The 18,685-nt window shown below is 44.8% G+C and overlaps 1 protein-coding gene across 3 annotated transcripts in view; it reads left to right on the top strand.

Annotated features, from left to right (window-relative positions):
* THADA (THADA armadillo repeat containing) overlaps positions 1 to 18,685 on the top strand; it is a 166,733-nt gene that overhangs the window by 38,996 nt on the left and 109,052 nt on the right. For all 3 annotated transcript variants that reach the window (XM_081185941.1, XM_081185943.1, XM_081185942.1), the window contains exons 23-26: positions 2,841 to 2,973; positions 5,080 to 5,193; positions 6,680 to 6,802; positions 8,397 to 8,488. In XM_081185941.1, the coding sequence (XP_081042067.1) occupies positions 2,841 to 2,973; positions 5,080 to 5,193; positions 6,680 to 6,802; positions 8,397 to 8,488 (462 nt within the window). The remainder of the gene's footprint in view (positions 1 to 2,840; positions 2,974 to 5,079; positions 5,194 to 6,679; positions 6,803 to 8,396; positions 8,489 to 18,685) is intronic.

The following is an 18,685-nucleotide window of genomic DNA, read 5'->3' as shown; positions in this document are numbered from 1 at the left end:
CTGGCGGGGGCGAAAGTCTTTGCTCCCCCCGCCTGCCTTCAAAAGCTGTCCGGCCAAGGCTTCGCGGACCTCTGCCGGCATGCCGAAGCCTGCGCGCGCTGACATTAGCGCGCCCAGGCTTCGCGGAGCGCTCCGCCAGCAGCGGCAGCGTTGCCGCTGCTGGCGGAGACTCGCCCGCATCCCGAAGCCTGCGCGCGCTGACATTAGCGCGCCCAGGCTTCGCGGAGCGCTCCGCCAGCAGCGGCAGCGTTGCCGCTGCTCGCGGAGACTCGCCCGCATCCCGAAGCCTGCGCGCGCTGACATTAGCGCGCCCAGGCTTCGCGGAGAGCTCCGCCAGCAGCGGCAGCGTTGCCGCTGCTGGCGGAGACTCGCCCGCATCCCGAAGCCTGCGCGCGCTCACATTAGCGCGCCCAGGCTTCGCGGAGCGCTCCGCCAGCAGCGGCAGCGTTGCCGCTGCTGGCGGAGATTCGCCCGCATCACAAAGCCTGTGCGCGCTCACATTAGCGCGCCCAGGCTTCGCGGAGCGCTCCGCCAGCAGCGGCAGCGCTGCTGCTGCTGGCGGAGACTTGCCGGCATGCCTCTCCTGCCTTCAAAAGCCGTCCGGGATAGCGGGAAGCGCTTCCCTGCTATCCCGGACTGCTTTTAAAATGCTGGCGCTGGGGAGCAAAGCCTTTCGGCCCCCGCCAGCCTTCCTGGACCTCTTCTGAAGGCGGGGGGGGGGAAGGCTTTACTCCCCACCGCTAGCATTTAAAAGAGGTCCCCGGAGATTTCCCTATGGGCTTTCGTCTTGCGAAGCAAGCCCATAGGTAAATTCGTTTTGCGAAGCGCCTCCAAAACGGAAAACCCTTTCGTCTAGCGGGTTTTCCGTCTTGCGAGGCGTTCGTCTTGTGGGGTACCACTGTACTAAGGTTTCCCCCATGCATTCTTAGGTGGAAGAAGAGGAAAGAACTAGATGAGACAGTTTTTTGGTTGTACAGTATGTTTTACATAATTAACAGTTGGTAAAATGAGTTGAGATTACGAGCTCGGGAGAAAATTAGGGTTGCGTTTAACTCTGTCAAACTCAGAGCATTGTCAAACTCATTGAAATCCGAATACTTAAGTTGTTGTTAACTTTGCTGTCTGGTCTTTGACCGCAATAAAGATTGATTGATTATATACTTAAGTCCATTAATTTCAGTAGGTCTCTTTTGCTCACAGTTTGGCCAGATACAATCCTTAGTGTATAAATATAGAACAATCAGTATATAATAGTGTAAACAGATGATTTTTTGGAATAACTCATCCTCTTGGAAGATGTAGGGGACCTGTGTTTCTTAGGGGATGAGAAGACTGTGGGATAGGAAGAATGAGATCCTTTTATGTGCTGCTCTTTTTAGCATTCATATAACATCAGAAGCCACATACTTTAATCTCTTGCGGAGCTAAGCAGCGTATCTGCTTAGCCTGTTTTTGAACAGTTTGCATCTTCTGCGACTAGCAGAAGAAGAAGAAGAGTTTGGATTTGATATCCCGCCTTTCACTCCCCTTCAGGAGTCTCAAAGCGGCTAACATTCTCCTTTCCCTTCCTCCCCCACAACAAACACTCTGTGAGGTGAGTGGGGCTGAGAGACTTCAAAGAAGTGTGACTGGCCCAAGGTCACCCAGCAGCTGCATGTGGAGGAGCGGAGACGCGGACCCGGTTACCCAGATTACGTGACTACCGCTCTTAACCACTACACCACACTGGCTTAATTTATTGAGCTGTTTGCTTAATGTCATCTGCACTGCATTTTGGAAAGTATGTGAAATGGGTAAATACTTCAGTTTGACCAGCTGGCTGAACTATATTTTGGGCTGCGCATGGCATCCAGGTAGAATTTGAGGTTTTGCTCCTTTGCTGGAGGCTATTCCTCTAGTTTTGGCAGAAATAGTTATTTTTAAGACTGCGGTGCAGAAAGGCTTTATAGGTTATGCCAAACGGTGTAACTGCAGAGGAAAAATACTTCACGGCAAGAGGGCACTTCTGACAGCCTCGTATGTAGAAGGTCCCAGGTTAAATCCTGGGTGTCTCCAGACAAGGCTGGGAAAAGCTGGTGTCTGAAACCCTGTAGAGGCTCTGCCAGCTGGTATAGACCAGACCAGGCACCCCCAACCTTCAGCCCTCCAGATGTTTTGGACTACAATTCCCATCATCCCTGACCACTGGTCCTGTTAGCTAGGGATCATGGGAGTTGTAGGCCAAAACACCTGGAGGGCCGCAGGTTGGGGATGCCTGGACCAGACTAATGATTAGGCAGTTTGGTTTGCATCCTAAAGTCCCCTTGGGAGAAATTGACATGAGCCAGTTGTTGTTGTTTAGTCGTTTAGTTGTGTCCAACTCTTCGTGACCCCATGGACCAGACCACGCCAGGTACTCCTGTCTTCCACTGTCTCACGCAGTTTGGTCAAACTCATGTTAGTAGCTTTGAGAACACTGTCCAACCATCTTGTCCTCTGTCGTCCCCTTCTCCTTGTGCCCTCAATCTTTCCCAGCATCAGGGTCTTTTCCAGGGAGTCTTCTCTTCTCATGAGGTGGCCAAAGTCTTGGAGCCTCAGTTTCACGATCTGTCCTTCCAGTGAGCACTCAGGGCTAATTTCCTTAAAAATGGATAGGTCTGATCTTCTTGCAGTCCATGGGACTCTCAAGAGTCTCCTCCAGCACCATAATTCAAAAGCATCCATTCTTAGACAAAAGCCAGAGCTTTTCCAAAAAAGGAGATTTCACTGATACCTTAAGATCATTAAGTGTTATGTATCCTGATCGCCGTGTTTTCAGTTGTAGCCTTTCATTTGTTTTCATGCTCTTGTTTGCCTTGCAGGTGCGACGATGAAAGCCTGCATGGGCTGCCAGAGCGGTGGCTGTGCAATGTACTAGAAGAAATCAAATCTAGCGATCCTTCTTCTAAACTATGTGCCACTAGACGCAGTGCTGGGATTCCATTCTATATACAGGTACCTAAGATACCCTTCTAATCTTAAAACAATTGCAGTTTCTTCATTGGATCTGCTGTAAGAGCTGCAGGATGGTCTTGAATATTAAAATGTGCATGGGTTGTCTTTGGTTCTTCTTCTTCACACACACACACAAATTTAATTACAATTGTGTCTAAACAGTACATTAGTCTCTACACACCTGTCTTACTTTCATTGAACTTATGTCAGCCCAGATATAAGCAGAGGAAGAAATTCCGAGCACACCTACAATATGAAATATCATGGGCTCCATTTGGGATTGTACAGAACAAAACAAAGAGCAGAATCTGGAATGTAGCACAGGACAATTGGCTGACATTTCCTGAAAATAGGTTACTTTTTTGCTTCAGGGATAGCTTTATTCTTATTTTTTTGGCTACAACTAAAGATCTGAATGATCTTCAGCTTGAAGAAATATGATTCACCCAATAACGCTGCTACTTTTTTGGGAAGTGAGCAGCAACCTTGAAAGTCAGGCTATAAATATAGACCTTTTAAATACAGTGGTACCCCGCAAGACGAATGCCTCGCAAGACGGAAAACCCGCAAGACGAAAGGGTTTTCTGTTTTGGAGGCGCTTCGCAAGACGAATTTCCCTATGGGCTTGCATCGCAAGACGAAAGCCCATAGGGAAATGCTGGCGGTCGGGAGCAAAGACTTTCGCCCACAGCCGGCCTTCAGAAGAGGACCTCTTCTGAAGGCCGGCGGGGGGCAAAAGTCTTTGCTCCCCCCACCTGCCTTCCCCCCCACCTGCCCCGGGCGATCTTAAAATGCTGGCGGGCGGGAGCGAAGCGTTCGCTGCCGACCCCCAGCATTTTAAAATCTCCCTGGGACAGCAGAGAAGTCGGGAGCATTTTAAAATCTCCCCGTGTCCCGGGGCCCCGGGACAGCAGAGACTTCTCTGTCCCGGGGAGATTTTAAAATGCTGGGGGTCGGCAGCGAACGCTTCGCTGCCGACCCCCAGCATTTTAAAACGCTGTTCCGAAGCGGGGAGGGGGGGCGGGAACATCTGCCCCAGCCGCCCCACTTCGGAACGCTGTTCCGAAGCGGGGAGGGGGGGCGAGAACACCTGCCCCAGGCGCCCCACTTCGGAACACTGTTCCGAAGCGCGGCTGGGGGCGGGAACACCTTCTGAAGGCGGGCAGGGGGCGAAAGTCTTTGTCCCCCCTGCCTGCCTTCCCAGGGGCTTTTAAATCGCCCCGGACAGCGGAGAAGTCCTCCGCTGTCCGGGGCGATTTTAAAATGCCGCCCGCCAGCATTTTAAGATCGCCTGGACAGCGGAGAAGTCCTCCGCTGTCCCGGGGTTTTTTAAAATGCTGGGGGTGGGAAGAAAAGCCCTTGTCCCCCCCCCAGCCTTCAGAAGAGGTCCGGGGACAGACTGTCCCCGGACCTGGTCTGAAGGCGGTTTCCCTAGGAACGCATTAATTGATTTTCAATGCATTCCTATGGGAAACCGTGCATCGCAAGACGAAAAACTCGCAAGACGGAGAGACTTGCGGAACGAATTAATTTCGTCTTGCGAGGCACCACTGTACCTAAGATGAAAATGACAAGAGTATATGTGTACAGAAGTACAAACCTTCCTCATTCCTTGTATAGCTTCAAAACCGGGTTGCAAGTGCTTGTTAAAATTAATCAAATACTTATTGGCTCTCTCCAGTTGCATAATCCAAAACAGATAATGTATTATGAATGAAACTAACAGAATTAAGACAAGTGAGAGGTTCTTTCTTAATGGTAACCTTTTTAAAAAAAGTTTTCCTGAGGTTTTTGCTTCTCCAGCTTGTTCCTAGAGCTGCCAGTTTCATTTCTAGAAAAATTGCCTCTTTAATGAGTCGCAAATTTGTTTTGATTTAAACATTGAAAGTCCCTTTGCCACTTCCTGGGACTTGAGGCTGAGGTCTGATGCTCCTCATCATTTGTGCTAGATAGGTGTGTGTAATATGTGTATGTGTGTGTGTGTGTGTGTGTGTGTGTGTGTGTGTGTGTGTATTTGGAATCTTGAGGCAACTGGGTCAGTTCTATTTGCAAAAGTTTAGTGAGGGAGTTGTGCTTTGTCTTTATTTCTTCTTTTTTTCGTTCTAGGCTCTGCTAGCTTCAGAACCGAAGAAGGGTAAAACACGCTTGTTAAAAATGACAATGAAAGAGTTGATTTCTTTAGTTTCACCTTCAAGTACTCCACCAAGCCCAATCCCTCAGGTAATATCTACCTTGCATCACAATGCAAAGTCAGTAAATGTATCCGTTGTTTGTTTAGGACAGAGATGGGGGCAAATCGGGCCCTCCAGATACTGTTGTACTTCAACTCCCATCTTCCTTAACCATTGGCTATACTGGGTGGCAGTGATGGGAGTTGGGAGTCCAACAGTACCCAGAGGACCACAGGTTCCCTATCAGTGGTTTAGGAAATTGTTGCCATAGAATAACGGTACACTGTCGTCTAGCCCCAGGCACCCTCCTTTGGATTCATGACAAAGGAAGAACAGCCGTACCTCGCAAGTCGAACAGAACCCGTTCCAGAAGTCTGTTTGACTTCCAAAACGTTCGACTTCCAAAACGCTGCTTCTGATTGGCTGCAGGAAGCTCCTGCACCCAATCGAAAGCCACAGAAGCCCTGTCGGATGTCCGGCTTCCGAAAGAATGTTCGAAAACTGGAACACTCACTCCCGATTTTCAGTCGTTCAGGAGCCGAAACGTCTGACTCCCAAGGCGTTCGGGAGCCAAGGCGTTCGGGAGCCAAGGTTTGACTGTATCCAGGAATTCAATGCCACAATAAGTTTTATTTATATGTCTTGAAATCTTTTTAACCTGCCTTTCATCCCAAAGCAATCCTAGGACAGGGTACAGTAAAACAATCTAAAACCAAAGTGCCACCAAAAATATCATAAAACAAAAGGAGGGAAAAGCTTTACAAGGACAGAAAGATATTGAAACCGGTACACTCAGTAACAGAATTGGTACGTGGCCCTTCAGAGGCTTGAGAAGAAAAGCTTCAGCTTATGACGAAGCTGATATTTATTTTAAAGTATTTTGTAAACCACTTAATGTTTCAGAAATCTCTTAAGCATACAAATAATGTGAATAAGGCTTAAAGACCATTATGGATACGAGAACTAATCCTTAATTTATTAATTTATGATGAAAAGTAAGAAAAGATTTCAAGTATTGAGGTGTAGAATTCTAGAATAATTTCCCACAGTGTACAGAATAGACCACTGACCTAATTTCAGTGGCCTTCCCAGCGTCTTGTGGGGGGATACATGCCAAAACAAAAATAAGCTACCTTTCTGTGATAATTCACTCCCAGCGGGCTTCTTGCTTCAAATGTGGGTCCAGGATATTGGATTTGTATATCCTTCAACAGAAGCACACATACTAAATATAACTTTAATGTAGATTAAATTAGTATTTTATTGTGGTGATGTGTGTGGTGCAGTCACAGTTTACTGGGAACAGGCTGGGTGAGATTTGTTTCCTGGCTTGTTTTCTTTATCTTTTACCAAGCTGTTTATTCCTGAAATTTCCCAGGCATGCAGTTATCAACTTGGCCCCCGACTCTTAAGTCAAAGCAGGCGACTGATCAGGGCTTGCTCGCTTTTCAGAGTTACAGTTTTGAAGTTAAAGTACATAATTTTGAGGTTATTCCGATAACTAAGTAGCCTGTATTGACTTCCCTCCCTACCAGGTTCATGCTTTAAATATCTTGAGGGCTTTATTCAAGGACACCCGCTTAGGAGAAAACATCATTCCTTACGTGGCAGATGGAATGCGAGCGGCAATATTAGGTTTTACGTCTTCTGTCTGGGCAGTAAGTTGATCCTTTACGTTTAGTATATTAAGTTTGAAAGCCACATGTTAATGGGGGTATTGATTGTGTTTCTCAATAACACTACAATGCCTGATTAGATTTTTATGAATTCTTTTTATAGAGTTATATGGAATGTATGCCAAGTGGGCAGCGTGCAGGAAAGGCTATAAAACAGCCTACAGAAACACTGAATTTTGGCTCTTGGTATTCTTTTTATTTGGTTTTTATTTAGTTTCCTGCAATGAAGGCAGAGCACCTTCTGACATAGAAAGCTGCTTCTACTTGGTTGATTAATATTAAAAACTCAGTAACTTTTTAACACACACACACACACACACACACACACACACACACACTTATATATAGAGAGAGAGAGTGCCAGTTGGAGGTGATAATGAAGTCTCTGGTGGCATGCTTGGTCTAGAATGAATGCTTTAAGTTTAAGTTATTAACATGGGCTGCATCCACCTAACTCAGACTTTCCCAAACGTGGGTCTCCAGCTGTTTTTGGATTGTAATCTGAAGACCCACGTTTGGGAAGCCCTGATCTAACTTCTACTCCGTTATTGTTATTAATTTCAGTGGGTCTAAAAGTAGAACAATGTTTCCGTGGGTGTGGTCAGTTAAAATGTAATGCCGCAAGATCAGTCCCCCCACCAAGTAATATAGTTTAAACACCTTAGTAAAGGTAAAGGTAAAGGGACCCCTGACCATTAGGTCCAGTCGTGGCCGACTCTGGTGTTGCGGCGCTCATCTCGCTTTACTGGCTGAGGGAGCCAGCGTACAGTTTCTGGGTCATGTGGCCAGAGCAACGCACGGAAACGCCGTTTACCTTCCCGCCGGAGCGGTACCTATTTATCTACTTGCACTTTTTGGCGTGCTTTCAAACTGCTAGGTTGGCAGGAGCAGGGACCGAGCAACGGGAGCTCACCCTGTCACGGGGATTCGAACCGCCGACCTTCTGATCGGCAAGTCCTAGGCTCTGTGGTTTAACCCACAGCACCACCCGCGTCCCCAAACACCTTACTAACCAGTCCCTAAATAACATTATGAAATCACTAAGAAATCACTAAGGAATTGTTAATAATAATAATGATAATATGAAGTGATATGAAAAAATAGCAAATAAAGTTCCAAAACATATAATAAAGAACTGAAATGCATAATATAAAATAATTTTAATGGAAGCTTTTAATGTAATACTTTGATCATTTTAATTACTATAGAATAAAATAAAAATTCAGAATACCATTTGAGCTCACCTCGAGATAAAAAAATGTGTATGTCACAATATACTGTATATGACACCCCTAGAACCATAAGAAATGCAAAAAAAATTTACTGTTAATAACTCATTCTTGAATAGCCCCCCTTAAAAATCAAATTGCCCCCCTGTTGGGCTTGCGCCCAATGTTGAGAACCACAGGTCTAATTCCAGTATAAATATAAGTAAGTTGAAATTGACATTATGTTTTTAAAATGAAGCTCTTTCTCCTTTATGGGCTTTTTTTCATCTACTTTAACTTATACATAATGAAAAGATATAGGAAAAATTGGGATGTCATTTAACACTTGCCTTTATGTTGCTTGATAGGTGAGAAATTCATCTACTCTTCTCTTTAGTACATTGATCACAAGAATATTTGGGGTTAAAAGAGGAAAGGATGAGAACTCAAAGAAAAACAGGTATGGTACATGGATGCTCTCCTCGTGAAACAGGGTTGAGGAACCTGCAACCATCCAGATTTTGGAATCCAACTCTTATAATCCCTAGTCAGAGATAATGGGAGTTGTAGTCCAATATTATTTGGGGGGGGGGGGTCACATGTACCTCACCACTGCTATAAAATATTCTATGATCAAAAAGAAACTTGAGAAATGTCCCTTATTTTTGATGAATTTATATGAAATTTATTGTTATCATCTGATACCAATAATTAAACTGTGTTAAAAAAAATATTATGACAGTGAGAACATGATGCTCTTAATCTCAGGGTCATGGATTTGAGCCCCACATTGGGCAAAAGATTCCTGCATTGCAGAAGGTTGGACTAAAATCCATGATTGTTAATTTGGGTGTAAAATGGCACTCTCGGCTAATGTTTGCAGTTATTTTACTATTCCCGACCTGCTAAGCTGTTGCTTTTTCTTTTCTTCATTTCCCTCACAAATTATACTTCAGACATTTGTGCTTGCTTCAACGTGGGGCTAATCTAGATTTAGCTGTATAACTTTTAAAACACGGCCCTAAGCCTCCTTGCGTAGAAACCACCCCAGGTTTATTTGGTCTTGCTTCCTGTTAAGTATGCATAAGATTGCAGCCCTCATTTCACAAATGTTACCTTTCCATTATCTTAAAAGGATGTACAAAGCTCTAAGCATAAGAAGCAGGATTCATATATGTTTATAATAATTATATAATTTATTATTTATACTCTGCCCATCTGGCTGAGTTTCCCCAGCCACTCTGGGCGGCTTCCAATCGAGTGTTAAAAACAATACAGCATTAAATATTAAATATTGAAAACTCCCCCTAAACTCCCCAAATGGAAGATAGAGATAGGTAGCTGTGTTGGTCTGCCATAGTGGAAACAAGATAAAAAAATTCCTTCCAGTAGCACCTTAGAGACCAACTAAATTTGTTATTGGTATGAGCTTTCGTGCGCATGCACACTGAAGAATCCGAAGAAGTATCTGAAGAAGTGTGCATGCGCATGAAAGCTCACACCAATAACAAACTTAGTTGGTCTCTAAGGTGCTACTGGAAGGAATTTTTTATTTTGTTTCATACATGGAAGAGTACACATTGAGGGGTTTTACCCCCACAATTCATTGTCATGTGATTGTTCTATATGTATTTCCTGGCGCCTTTAAATGCCTTGAACCCTTTCATAATTCGACTTTCATGGATGTGGAGTCTCGCTTCAGAAAAGTCGAAGGGCCTGGGTCTTTTCTCGTGAGCCTTTGCAGAATGGGCCAGGAATAAGTGAGCTGATTCTGAAAGTGAGAGAACTGTGGTGCGTCTGCTTTGTTGCCTGGGTGGTAGGTTGAATTCTTCAATGGATTCTGGACAGGAGTGGGTAGCAGGGCAGAAAGTGTCAACAAGGAGTTGTAGCAAAGCCAGAGTGCGGCAGAAGCAGACAGGAGCAAAGGGAAGCACAGGGCCTGAGAACAGCACATCCAAGGGCTGCAATGTAACTTTTCAGTTACACACTTGTTTGGTCCAAATGGGCTTTGTCTGTATTGCAGGGATGGGCTGGAGGTTCTGCCGTCACCTGTTTTCAATTAATAATACAGTGGTGCCCCGCAAGACGAATGTCTCGCAAGACGGAAAACCCGCTAGACGAAAGAGTTTTCCGTTTTGGAGGTGCTTCGCAAAACAAATCTATGGGCTTGCTTCGCAAGTCTTGCGAGTTCCTGCTGGTTTTTTTTCCCTTTCCCCCCCTTTTTCTAAGCTGCTTATCAGCTGATCCGATCAGCAGATAAGCCACTAAAAGCCGCTAATCCGCTAATCCGTCAATGGGCTTGCTTCACAAGACGAAAAAACCGCTAGACGAAGAGAATCACAGAACGGATTCTTTTCGTCTTGCGAGGCACCACTGTATTCTTGATTGAGGGATGTACAACTCTGAAATGGTGCCAGCTGCAAGGGCAAAATGTTCACAATTTAAACCCACACATGATTGGCTGCTACTCATTTTCTGAATAATATATAAGCACAAATAGAATCTAATCTGGTGATTTTGTTATTTGGGTATGTGTGAGCCCTTCAGGCTGCGTGCCTACACTAATTTAATTTTAAGAATGACTTTTGGGAACTAATCCTTTACAATGAAATTATAACAATAATCTCTGTTTGAGGAAACCTGCATTTTATATTTATTTGTTCTGGTTCAGCAGCTGAGACACTTTTGTAATAATAAAAAAACCGCTAGATGTCTCTCTTGATTCATGTTTTTTTTATTGCAGAATAATCACTGTGTACCTAGAGCAACAATATGTAATTCGCTTTCCTTCAGGCATCCTTTGTTTCCAATATGTACTTGTGTTTGGATTACAGTCAAGTACATTTTATGTAACTTTCTGGGTCGTTTTAAATGAGCCAACATTTTCAAACTGGGAAGCCTGAAGGTAGGAACTTTTCCATAAAAGTGGATCTTATTTCCACAGATGTTGTGTTGATCCACCTCCTGTACCTTTTCACTTAATAGGCAACCTCAGATACGTTTTAAAATTAGGTTACATGGGCAGGTGTCATTGACATGAGTGGAAAGTCTGATCTCCCAGATTGTGCGATGATAGAGGAAGCCTCGTTAAATTAGATGCAGCTTGTGCCACAGGTTATTGAGGACCTAAGGTTCTAATTTCTATATCCAAGGCTGAACATTTAGAAGAGGATGTTGCAGCATGGTTTGACAGAAATGAAAGGCCAGGCAATTTTAAGAAAATTATTTTTCTCTCCTTACTTCTGCAAGAATCCATGGCAGTGGTACTCCATTTTACATTGAAGAAAAGAGTTTCCAAAGTCCCATCTTCCCAGCCAGTTGAAAATCTTCAGTTTACTCATGGGTTTGTTTAAAGTGTAAATGAATTACCCTTGCGAAAGGTGCAGGAAGCTTGTACCACTTTAATATTCCCCCCCCCATCTTTCTCTTGTAGATATATTTAAAACAAGGGGTGGAAAACATATTTACACCCAAATGCCTTCCATTCCCGTCTGCCCTAAAGAAAGAAATAACATTCTCCTCTGGCTCATTACTTCTGCCCTCCTTTTGGCTTTCTCAAACCTCTCAACCTTTTTGAACGTTATCTCTCCTCCACCCCTGCAGGTCAATCTTGACAGGTGGGCACCGAGGTGCTTGGCAGGTGGGTTGTCCTACTGACAGGTCAAAGTTGGCCCAGGGGGTGGCAGGAAAACACTGCCCTATCAGGATCAAACTCCCTGCACATCAGATGACTCAGTCTGGCTTTCTGCAAGCTTTGCCAAGCCACTCAATTCCCAGCAGAACTGTTATACAGTACTTTAACTACTTTTTTTTTTAATTTCTCAAATGACATCGGAATTAGCATCTGGGTGGAATTTCCGGAAGTCGGCAAAAATGTCCGAGGAAACCCGGGCGTATGGCAACCCATGTCAGAAGTGTTGATTTTTTGATGAAATGCCAAAAAATAGCTCCAAAATTGTCTTTTCTTCTCTTTTTTAGATTTTGCAAAAAAAAAAAAATGCTCAACAACTTTTGTGCCCAGATTTTCACTTTTTGAAGTATGGCAACCGTACTTATATAAATGCAGTTCAAATCAGCAAGAAATGTGATTATTTCTTTATTAGCATCCTTGTTCCTCATTACGTAGTGTAGGATTTGCTGTTAAACCCATAATGCCTAGAAAAGTTCGGCCTCTGCTGTGAGTAGCAGATTTTCCTGTCCATATCTTGTTGTTATATATGGACTCCAAGCAACAGTGGGGTTTCCTACTTCCCGTGTATTTATCATAGGGCCACTCCACACATTATAATTTTAGGTGTTGGATGTGACTAATAGCTGCTTGGAAACTTACTCCTTACAGGTACAGAGAACAGATTTGCTGTATACACTCAGTGTCAGTGAAAAATTTAGTGGAATGACTTTTGCAGGTAACAAGCTATTCTTTTGGACACCTGTATAAAGATCACTGCTGCTGTTGCTGCTACAGAATGAGGATGGAAAAAATGCCTGAACTATTGAACTTCAGTACCTATAATTTCCTGAAACACACTTATCTTCTGTTTACAGCTTTGAAGAATGAGTAATGATTCTTCCTTTTACTGGCATGTTGAGTGCAGATTTCTCTGAATTTCCAATTAGTGCTTGAGTACTAATCAGAAAGACTATTCAGGAATTGATTTTGTTTTTTTCTTCCCCTCTTGCCAAAGGAGCTTCTCCAAAATGCCATCACTTATCCTGTAGTAGCATTCCTTTATTCAGAACCGCTGAATAAAGTGGTGCCTCCCCTCGACAAGCATGAATATTAACGATAGTCCAAGATTTTCTCCTTTTTCATGATGTAGTTAACAATGCAAAGGCAAACTCCCATGAGCTACAGAATTCTGAAACAGGCTGTAGAGAAACTCATGTGACTGCATGTCTCTTGGATGATATTGATGAGAAAGAAAGCACTTTGTGTGTGTAAGTGAATTTAGGGGATAAAATCATTCTTGCGCTGCTAATTATTGAATAGTGCAGCCTGCTGATGGAAGGCTTCAGTGGGAGAGCAGGTTCTCTGTGGAATTTTAAGGAAAGAAGTGGCAGTGTTGCAAAGGCTGACTTAGTGTAAATCAGATGCATTCAACTATGGTTGGAAAAGTTTGATAGGCAGGTTTTTTTTAAAAAAATTAAAATCTGGTACCCACTATGAGACTTGGGACACGTTTGCAAGTGTTCAATCAGAGTTAAACTTATGAGTAAGGAACCTGTGCCCCTCCAAATGATGTTGGACTTCCAGCTCCCATCAGACCCAGCCAACGTGAATAATGGTCAAGGTTGGTAGAAGTAGACCACCAACCTATGGGGGGTGCACACCCCTGTTTTGTTGTTGTTTAGTCGAGTCCGACTCTTTGTGACCCCATGGATCAGAGCATGCCAGGCACTCCTGTCTTCCACTGCCTCCCGCCCGCAGTTTGGTCAAACTCATGTTAATAGCTTCGAGAACACTGTCCAACCATCTCGTCCTCTGTCGTCCCCTTCTCCTTGTGCCCTCCATCTTTCCCAGCATCAGGGTCTTTTCCAGGGAGTCTTCTCTTCTCATGAGGTGGCCAAAGTATTGGAGCCTCAGCTTCAGGATCTGTCCTTCCAGTGAGCACTCAGGGCTGATTTCCTTAAGAATGGAGAGGTTTGATCTTCTTGCAGTCCATGGGACTCTCCAGAGTCTCCTCCAGCATCATAATTCAAAAGCATCAATTCTTCAACGATCAGCCTTCTTTATGGTCCAGCTCTCACTTCCATACATCACTACTGGGAAAACCATAGCTTTAAGTATACAGACCTTGGTTGGCAAGGTGATGTCTCTGCTTTTTAAGATGCTGTCTAGGATTGTCATTGCTTTTCTCCCAAGAAGCAGGCGTCTTTTAATTTCGTGACTGCTGTCACCATCTGCAGTGATCATGGAGCCCAAGAAAGTAAAATCTCTCACGGCCTCCATTTCTTCCCCTGTTTTAGTGTGATGAGAACAAGCCACCTTGAGCCTTGGGTTCTTGAGCTTCCATTTTTGCTTCTCTGTTTAAAACCGGTTTGTTCCAAACAATACCTAGTTGGCATTAATCATGGTTTTCAGTTCAAATTACATATAAAGCTGTGTTTAAGCAAAGCAGAAGCAAAAAGGGGATAGTACTAGATGACTCTTGTGACCATTCCAAATCTGCAATTCTATGTAGCATGTTGTTAACACCAGTGCAACCGCCATCCCTGGTGAACCAACCTGGTTTAAAGAAGGAGATGCATACAACATTCCACAGGTAAATTCTTCTTGCTTGCCTAAGATCATGCTTAAATTGCTCCTGAGTGCTAACCTCCTCCTGCATCATAGCCTTGGACCAAACCCTCTGAATGAGAACTTCAAGCGAGTGGTGGATTTCTCACTTTTAAAAATAGTTTACTGGAAAAGGCAGTAGATTCGTAGATGAGATGCAAAATATTAACAAATGAAAACAAAGCTTTCAAGTTCTCATAATGTTAGGTGCTACCACAGGGATCAGATAAAAATTCTGGATAGCAGGCAGTACAGCCAAGGAAGGCAGGCTGCTTCAAGTTCAAGCACCAATTTTGATGCATGTTGGAGATAGCACATTCTCAGGGACTACTTTAAAAGGTAGAGCTTTTTATGGTGACTGTTAGACACCTAATTTACCAAAGGGACGGTAATGGTTCAGTAGCGTAACACACTTTATTCAGTATGGTTATCTGCCCTCTTCGCAAGAAATGTGGAAACATAGGGAAATGCCTGTTGTCTTTGTCCATGGAGTTTTCTTGGCAGGGATACTGGAGTGGCTTGCCGGTTCCTGCTCCAGGTGGATCCCATTTGGTCAAAACTCTCCACTATGACCTGTCCATCTTTGCTGGCCCTGTACGGCATAACTCATAGCTTCTCTGAGTTATTCAAGCCCCTTCGCCACGGCAAGGCAGTGAATTATGGTGTTGGAGGAGACTCTTGAGAGTCCCATGGACTGCAAGGAGATCAAACCTCTCCATTCTTAAGGAAATCAGCCCTGAGTGATCACTGGAAGGACAGACCCTGAAGCTGAGGCTCCAATACTTTGGCCATCTCATGAGAAGAGAAGACTCCCTGGAAAAGACCCTGGTGTTGGGAAAGATTGAGGGCACAAGGAGAAGGGGACGACAGAGGACGAGATGGTTGGACGGTGTTCTCGAAGCTACCAGCATGAGTTTGACCAAACTGCGGGAGGCAGTGGAAGACAGGAGTTCCTGGCGTGCTCTGCTCCATGGGGTCACGAAGAGTCAGACACAACTAAACGACTAAACAACAACAAACAACAGGGAAATGCCTTGCAAGGAGTCAGATGTTTGGTCTGTGTAGCTCAGAATTATTTGCACTAACTGTAGCCATGGTTCTGTCTTTCCCATCCCATTCTGGAATTGAACCTGAGAACTTTTTGCTTTTGAAACCATGTGCTGTACAAGTGAGCTAAATGCACCTGTGACACACAGAACTTATTCCTCGAGACCAGACTTTCTCCACCTTGGGTTCCCAGGTGTTGTTGGACTACAGTTCCCATCTTTCCTAGCTAGTGTGGCGGGTGGTCAGGGATGATGGGTGTTATTTATAGCCCACCCGTCTGGCTGGGTTTCCCCAGCCACTCTGGGCGGCTCCCAACAGAATGTTAAAAACACGATAAAACATCAGGCATTAAATGCTTCCCTAAACAGGGTTGCCTTCAGATGTCTTCTAAAAGTTGATGGGAGGGCGTTCCACAGGGTGGGTGCCACTACCAAGAAGGCTCTCTTTCTGGTTCCCTGTAACCTCGCTTCTTGCAGTGAGGGAACTGCCAGAAGGACCTCAGAGCAGGACCTCAGTGTCCAGGCTGGACGATGGGAGTAGAGACGCTCCTTCAGGTATGTCTCCTGTGCTCTCTTCCAGCTGCCCTATTAGCAGCAATGGAGCGACGTTACAATGGTACCTCAGGTTACATATGCTTCAGGTTACATACTCCGCTAACCCAGAAATAGTGCTTCAGGTTAAGAACTTTCCTTCAGGATGAGAACAGAACTCTTGCTCTGGCGGCTCAGCGGCAGCAGGAGGCCCCATTAGCTAAAGTGGTGCTTCAGGTTAAGAACAGTTTCAGGTTAAGAACGGAACTCTGGAACAAATTAAGTACTTAACCCGAGGTACCACTGTATATAGTTTTCACTCATCTTCTGTCAGCTGTTCAGCAGAAAAAAAACCTTCATCTCCTCCCCCCAACCCGCCACATTGTTCTTTACTGTGTTTTCCAGTTACATTTTTCCTTCTTTGCTGCCCACATATCAGTGGTACCTCGGGTCTCCTGTTTGTGCAGGGGGAAGCTCCCTAGGTCTGGGCACGACTGCTGTTTGATCTGCTTGGGAGAGGAATGCAAGGTAGACTCACTGCATTACGTACACAAAGCAGGCATGCTGCAATTGTTCTAGGAGTCTTCATTCCTCCGTGTCAGTCGTGGGAGAAGGTTCTTTCAAAAGGCTAACGAGTGAATCATTTTGTGGTAGGGCTGTGGTAATCCTCCAAAGCAGTAATCAAAGGCAGTAAATGAGCTGAGATTAGTTTGGGATATCCTGGAAACTTCTTGAACAATAGGTACATACAGTGTGAGTGTACAGTCACAAAGCTGATGTATGCTTAAATAACACCTTTGTACTCCCCCCCCCCCTTGGTAACGTAACACCTGTCAGTCTCTTTGCATTCACAAATGACTACCTTGAGGTTTTTTGTTTTTTCAAAAAAAGTAAAATAAAATTCCTGCTTATCATCTTCTGATGCACCCCCTCACATCACTGATTTCTTAAGAAGTGCTGGCTTCCCACAGTTGCTCTTCTCATGCCTAAATACACAAAGGTATCATAAATAGCAAACTAACAGGTACTGAGAGACTGAGGCATAAAAGAGATCAAAGCAAACAGACCATGCAGTCATTTCAAAATCTTGGCTGGCTGCTCTTGTAAATAAGAGTGCTTCTAAAGCAGAAAGCATTCAACTACTGTATTTATATAGGCCTTGACTGACAGTTCGGTTATTAACTTCGTAAAAACACAGGCAACGTAAACTAGTAGGAATGTTTGCTCTAGCAGTTTCTATCTGAAAGAAAATGAAAACCAAGGTATAATGGCTTGCTCTCTGTTTCCCTAAAGTATTTATTTTAGAACTATGCAGCATAAAAGAATGTTTTCCCAAGTCGGTGAACTTAAGCAATGTTGCTGGCTTTCTGATATTTAAGTATGTTGTTCCTTGCAAAACAAATGGTACATTTATCAATCTTTTTTGCATTCAGTAATGCTTAATTAGCCTTTTAGCTCCCTTTCTCTCATTGCCTTGCCTTTTTAAAAATAAATAAATAAATATTAAATTGCTCTTGTGAATAATAATAATAATAATAATAAATTTTATTTATATCCCGCCCTCCCCAGCCACAGCCGGGCTCAGGGCGGCTAACAACAATCAAATAATCAGTCAAATAATCACACAATCTAAAAATATTTCATTATAAAAATTAATTAAATCAAATTGATGGCAACCAATTAAGCAGAATTATGTGCAGGTTGCCAGAGGAGGGAGTCAGGCTGCGCCCTGACCAAAGGCCTGGCGGAACAACTCTGTCTTGCAGGCCCTGCGGAAAGATGTCAGGTCCCGCAGGGCCCTAGTCTCTTTTGACAGAGCATTCCACCAGTTTGGAGCTGCAGCCGAGAAGGCCCTGGCTCTAGTTGAGGCCAGCCTAACCTCTCTGAGGCCTGGGACCTTGAGGATGTTATTATTTGCAGACCGTAGGTTTCTCTGTGGGGCATACCAGGAGAGGCGGTCCCGTAGGTACGAGGGTCCTAGGCCGTATAGGGCTTTAAAGGTTAAAACCAGCACCTTAAACCTGATCCTGTACTCCACCGGGAGCCAGTGCAGCTGGTATAATACCGGATGAATGTGGTCTCGCAGCGAAGACCCCATAAGGAGTCTCGCCGCGGCATTCTGCACCCGCTGGAGTTTCTGGGTCAGTCTCAAGGGCAGCCCCACGTAGAGCGAGTTACAATAATCTAGTCTGGAGGTGACCGTCGCATGGATCACCGTGGCTAGGTCAGGACGAGAGAGATAAGGGGCCAACTGCTTAGCTTGGCGGAGATGAAAAAATGCCGCCTTTGTTATAGCTGTAATCTGCGACTCCATAGAAAGGGAGGTATCGAAGATTACACCCAAACTCTTAACGGCCGGTGCTGGCACTAATTGCACCCCCGCAAGAGATGGGAGTTGCCCCCTCGATCCCATATCGTCCCGCCCCAGCCAGAGGACCTCTGTCTTCGAAGGATTTAACTTCAACCGGCTCCCATGTAACCATCCAGCCACAGCTTCCAGACATCTGGTCAGTGTGTCTGGGGCCGAGTCAGGATGGCCATCCATCAACAGATAGAGTTGGGTGTCATCAGCATACTGATGGCAACCCAGCCCAAAACTCCGGACAAGCTGGGCGAGGGGGCGCATAAAGATGTTAAAAAGCATCGGGGAGAGAATTGCACCCTGAGGCACTCCACACACCAAGGAGTGGCGTGATGACAATTCCCCCCCAAGCGCCACCCTCTGTCCCCGACCAGAGAGAAACGAGCGCAGCCATTGAAGGACTGTGCCCTGGATCCCCACGTCGGCAAGGCGGTGGTCCAG

This window comes from Podarcis bocagei (genome assembly GCF_964188305.1).
Source record: "Podarcis bocagei genome assembly, chromosome: 3".
Lineage (NCBI taxonomy): Eukaryota > Metazoa > Chordata > Lepidosauria > Squamata > Lacertidae > Podarcis > Podarcis bocagei.
This window is presented reverse-complemented; position numbering and strand designations above follow the sequence as displayed.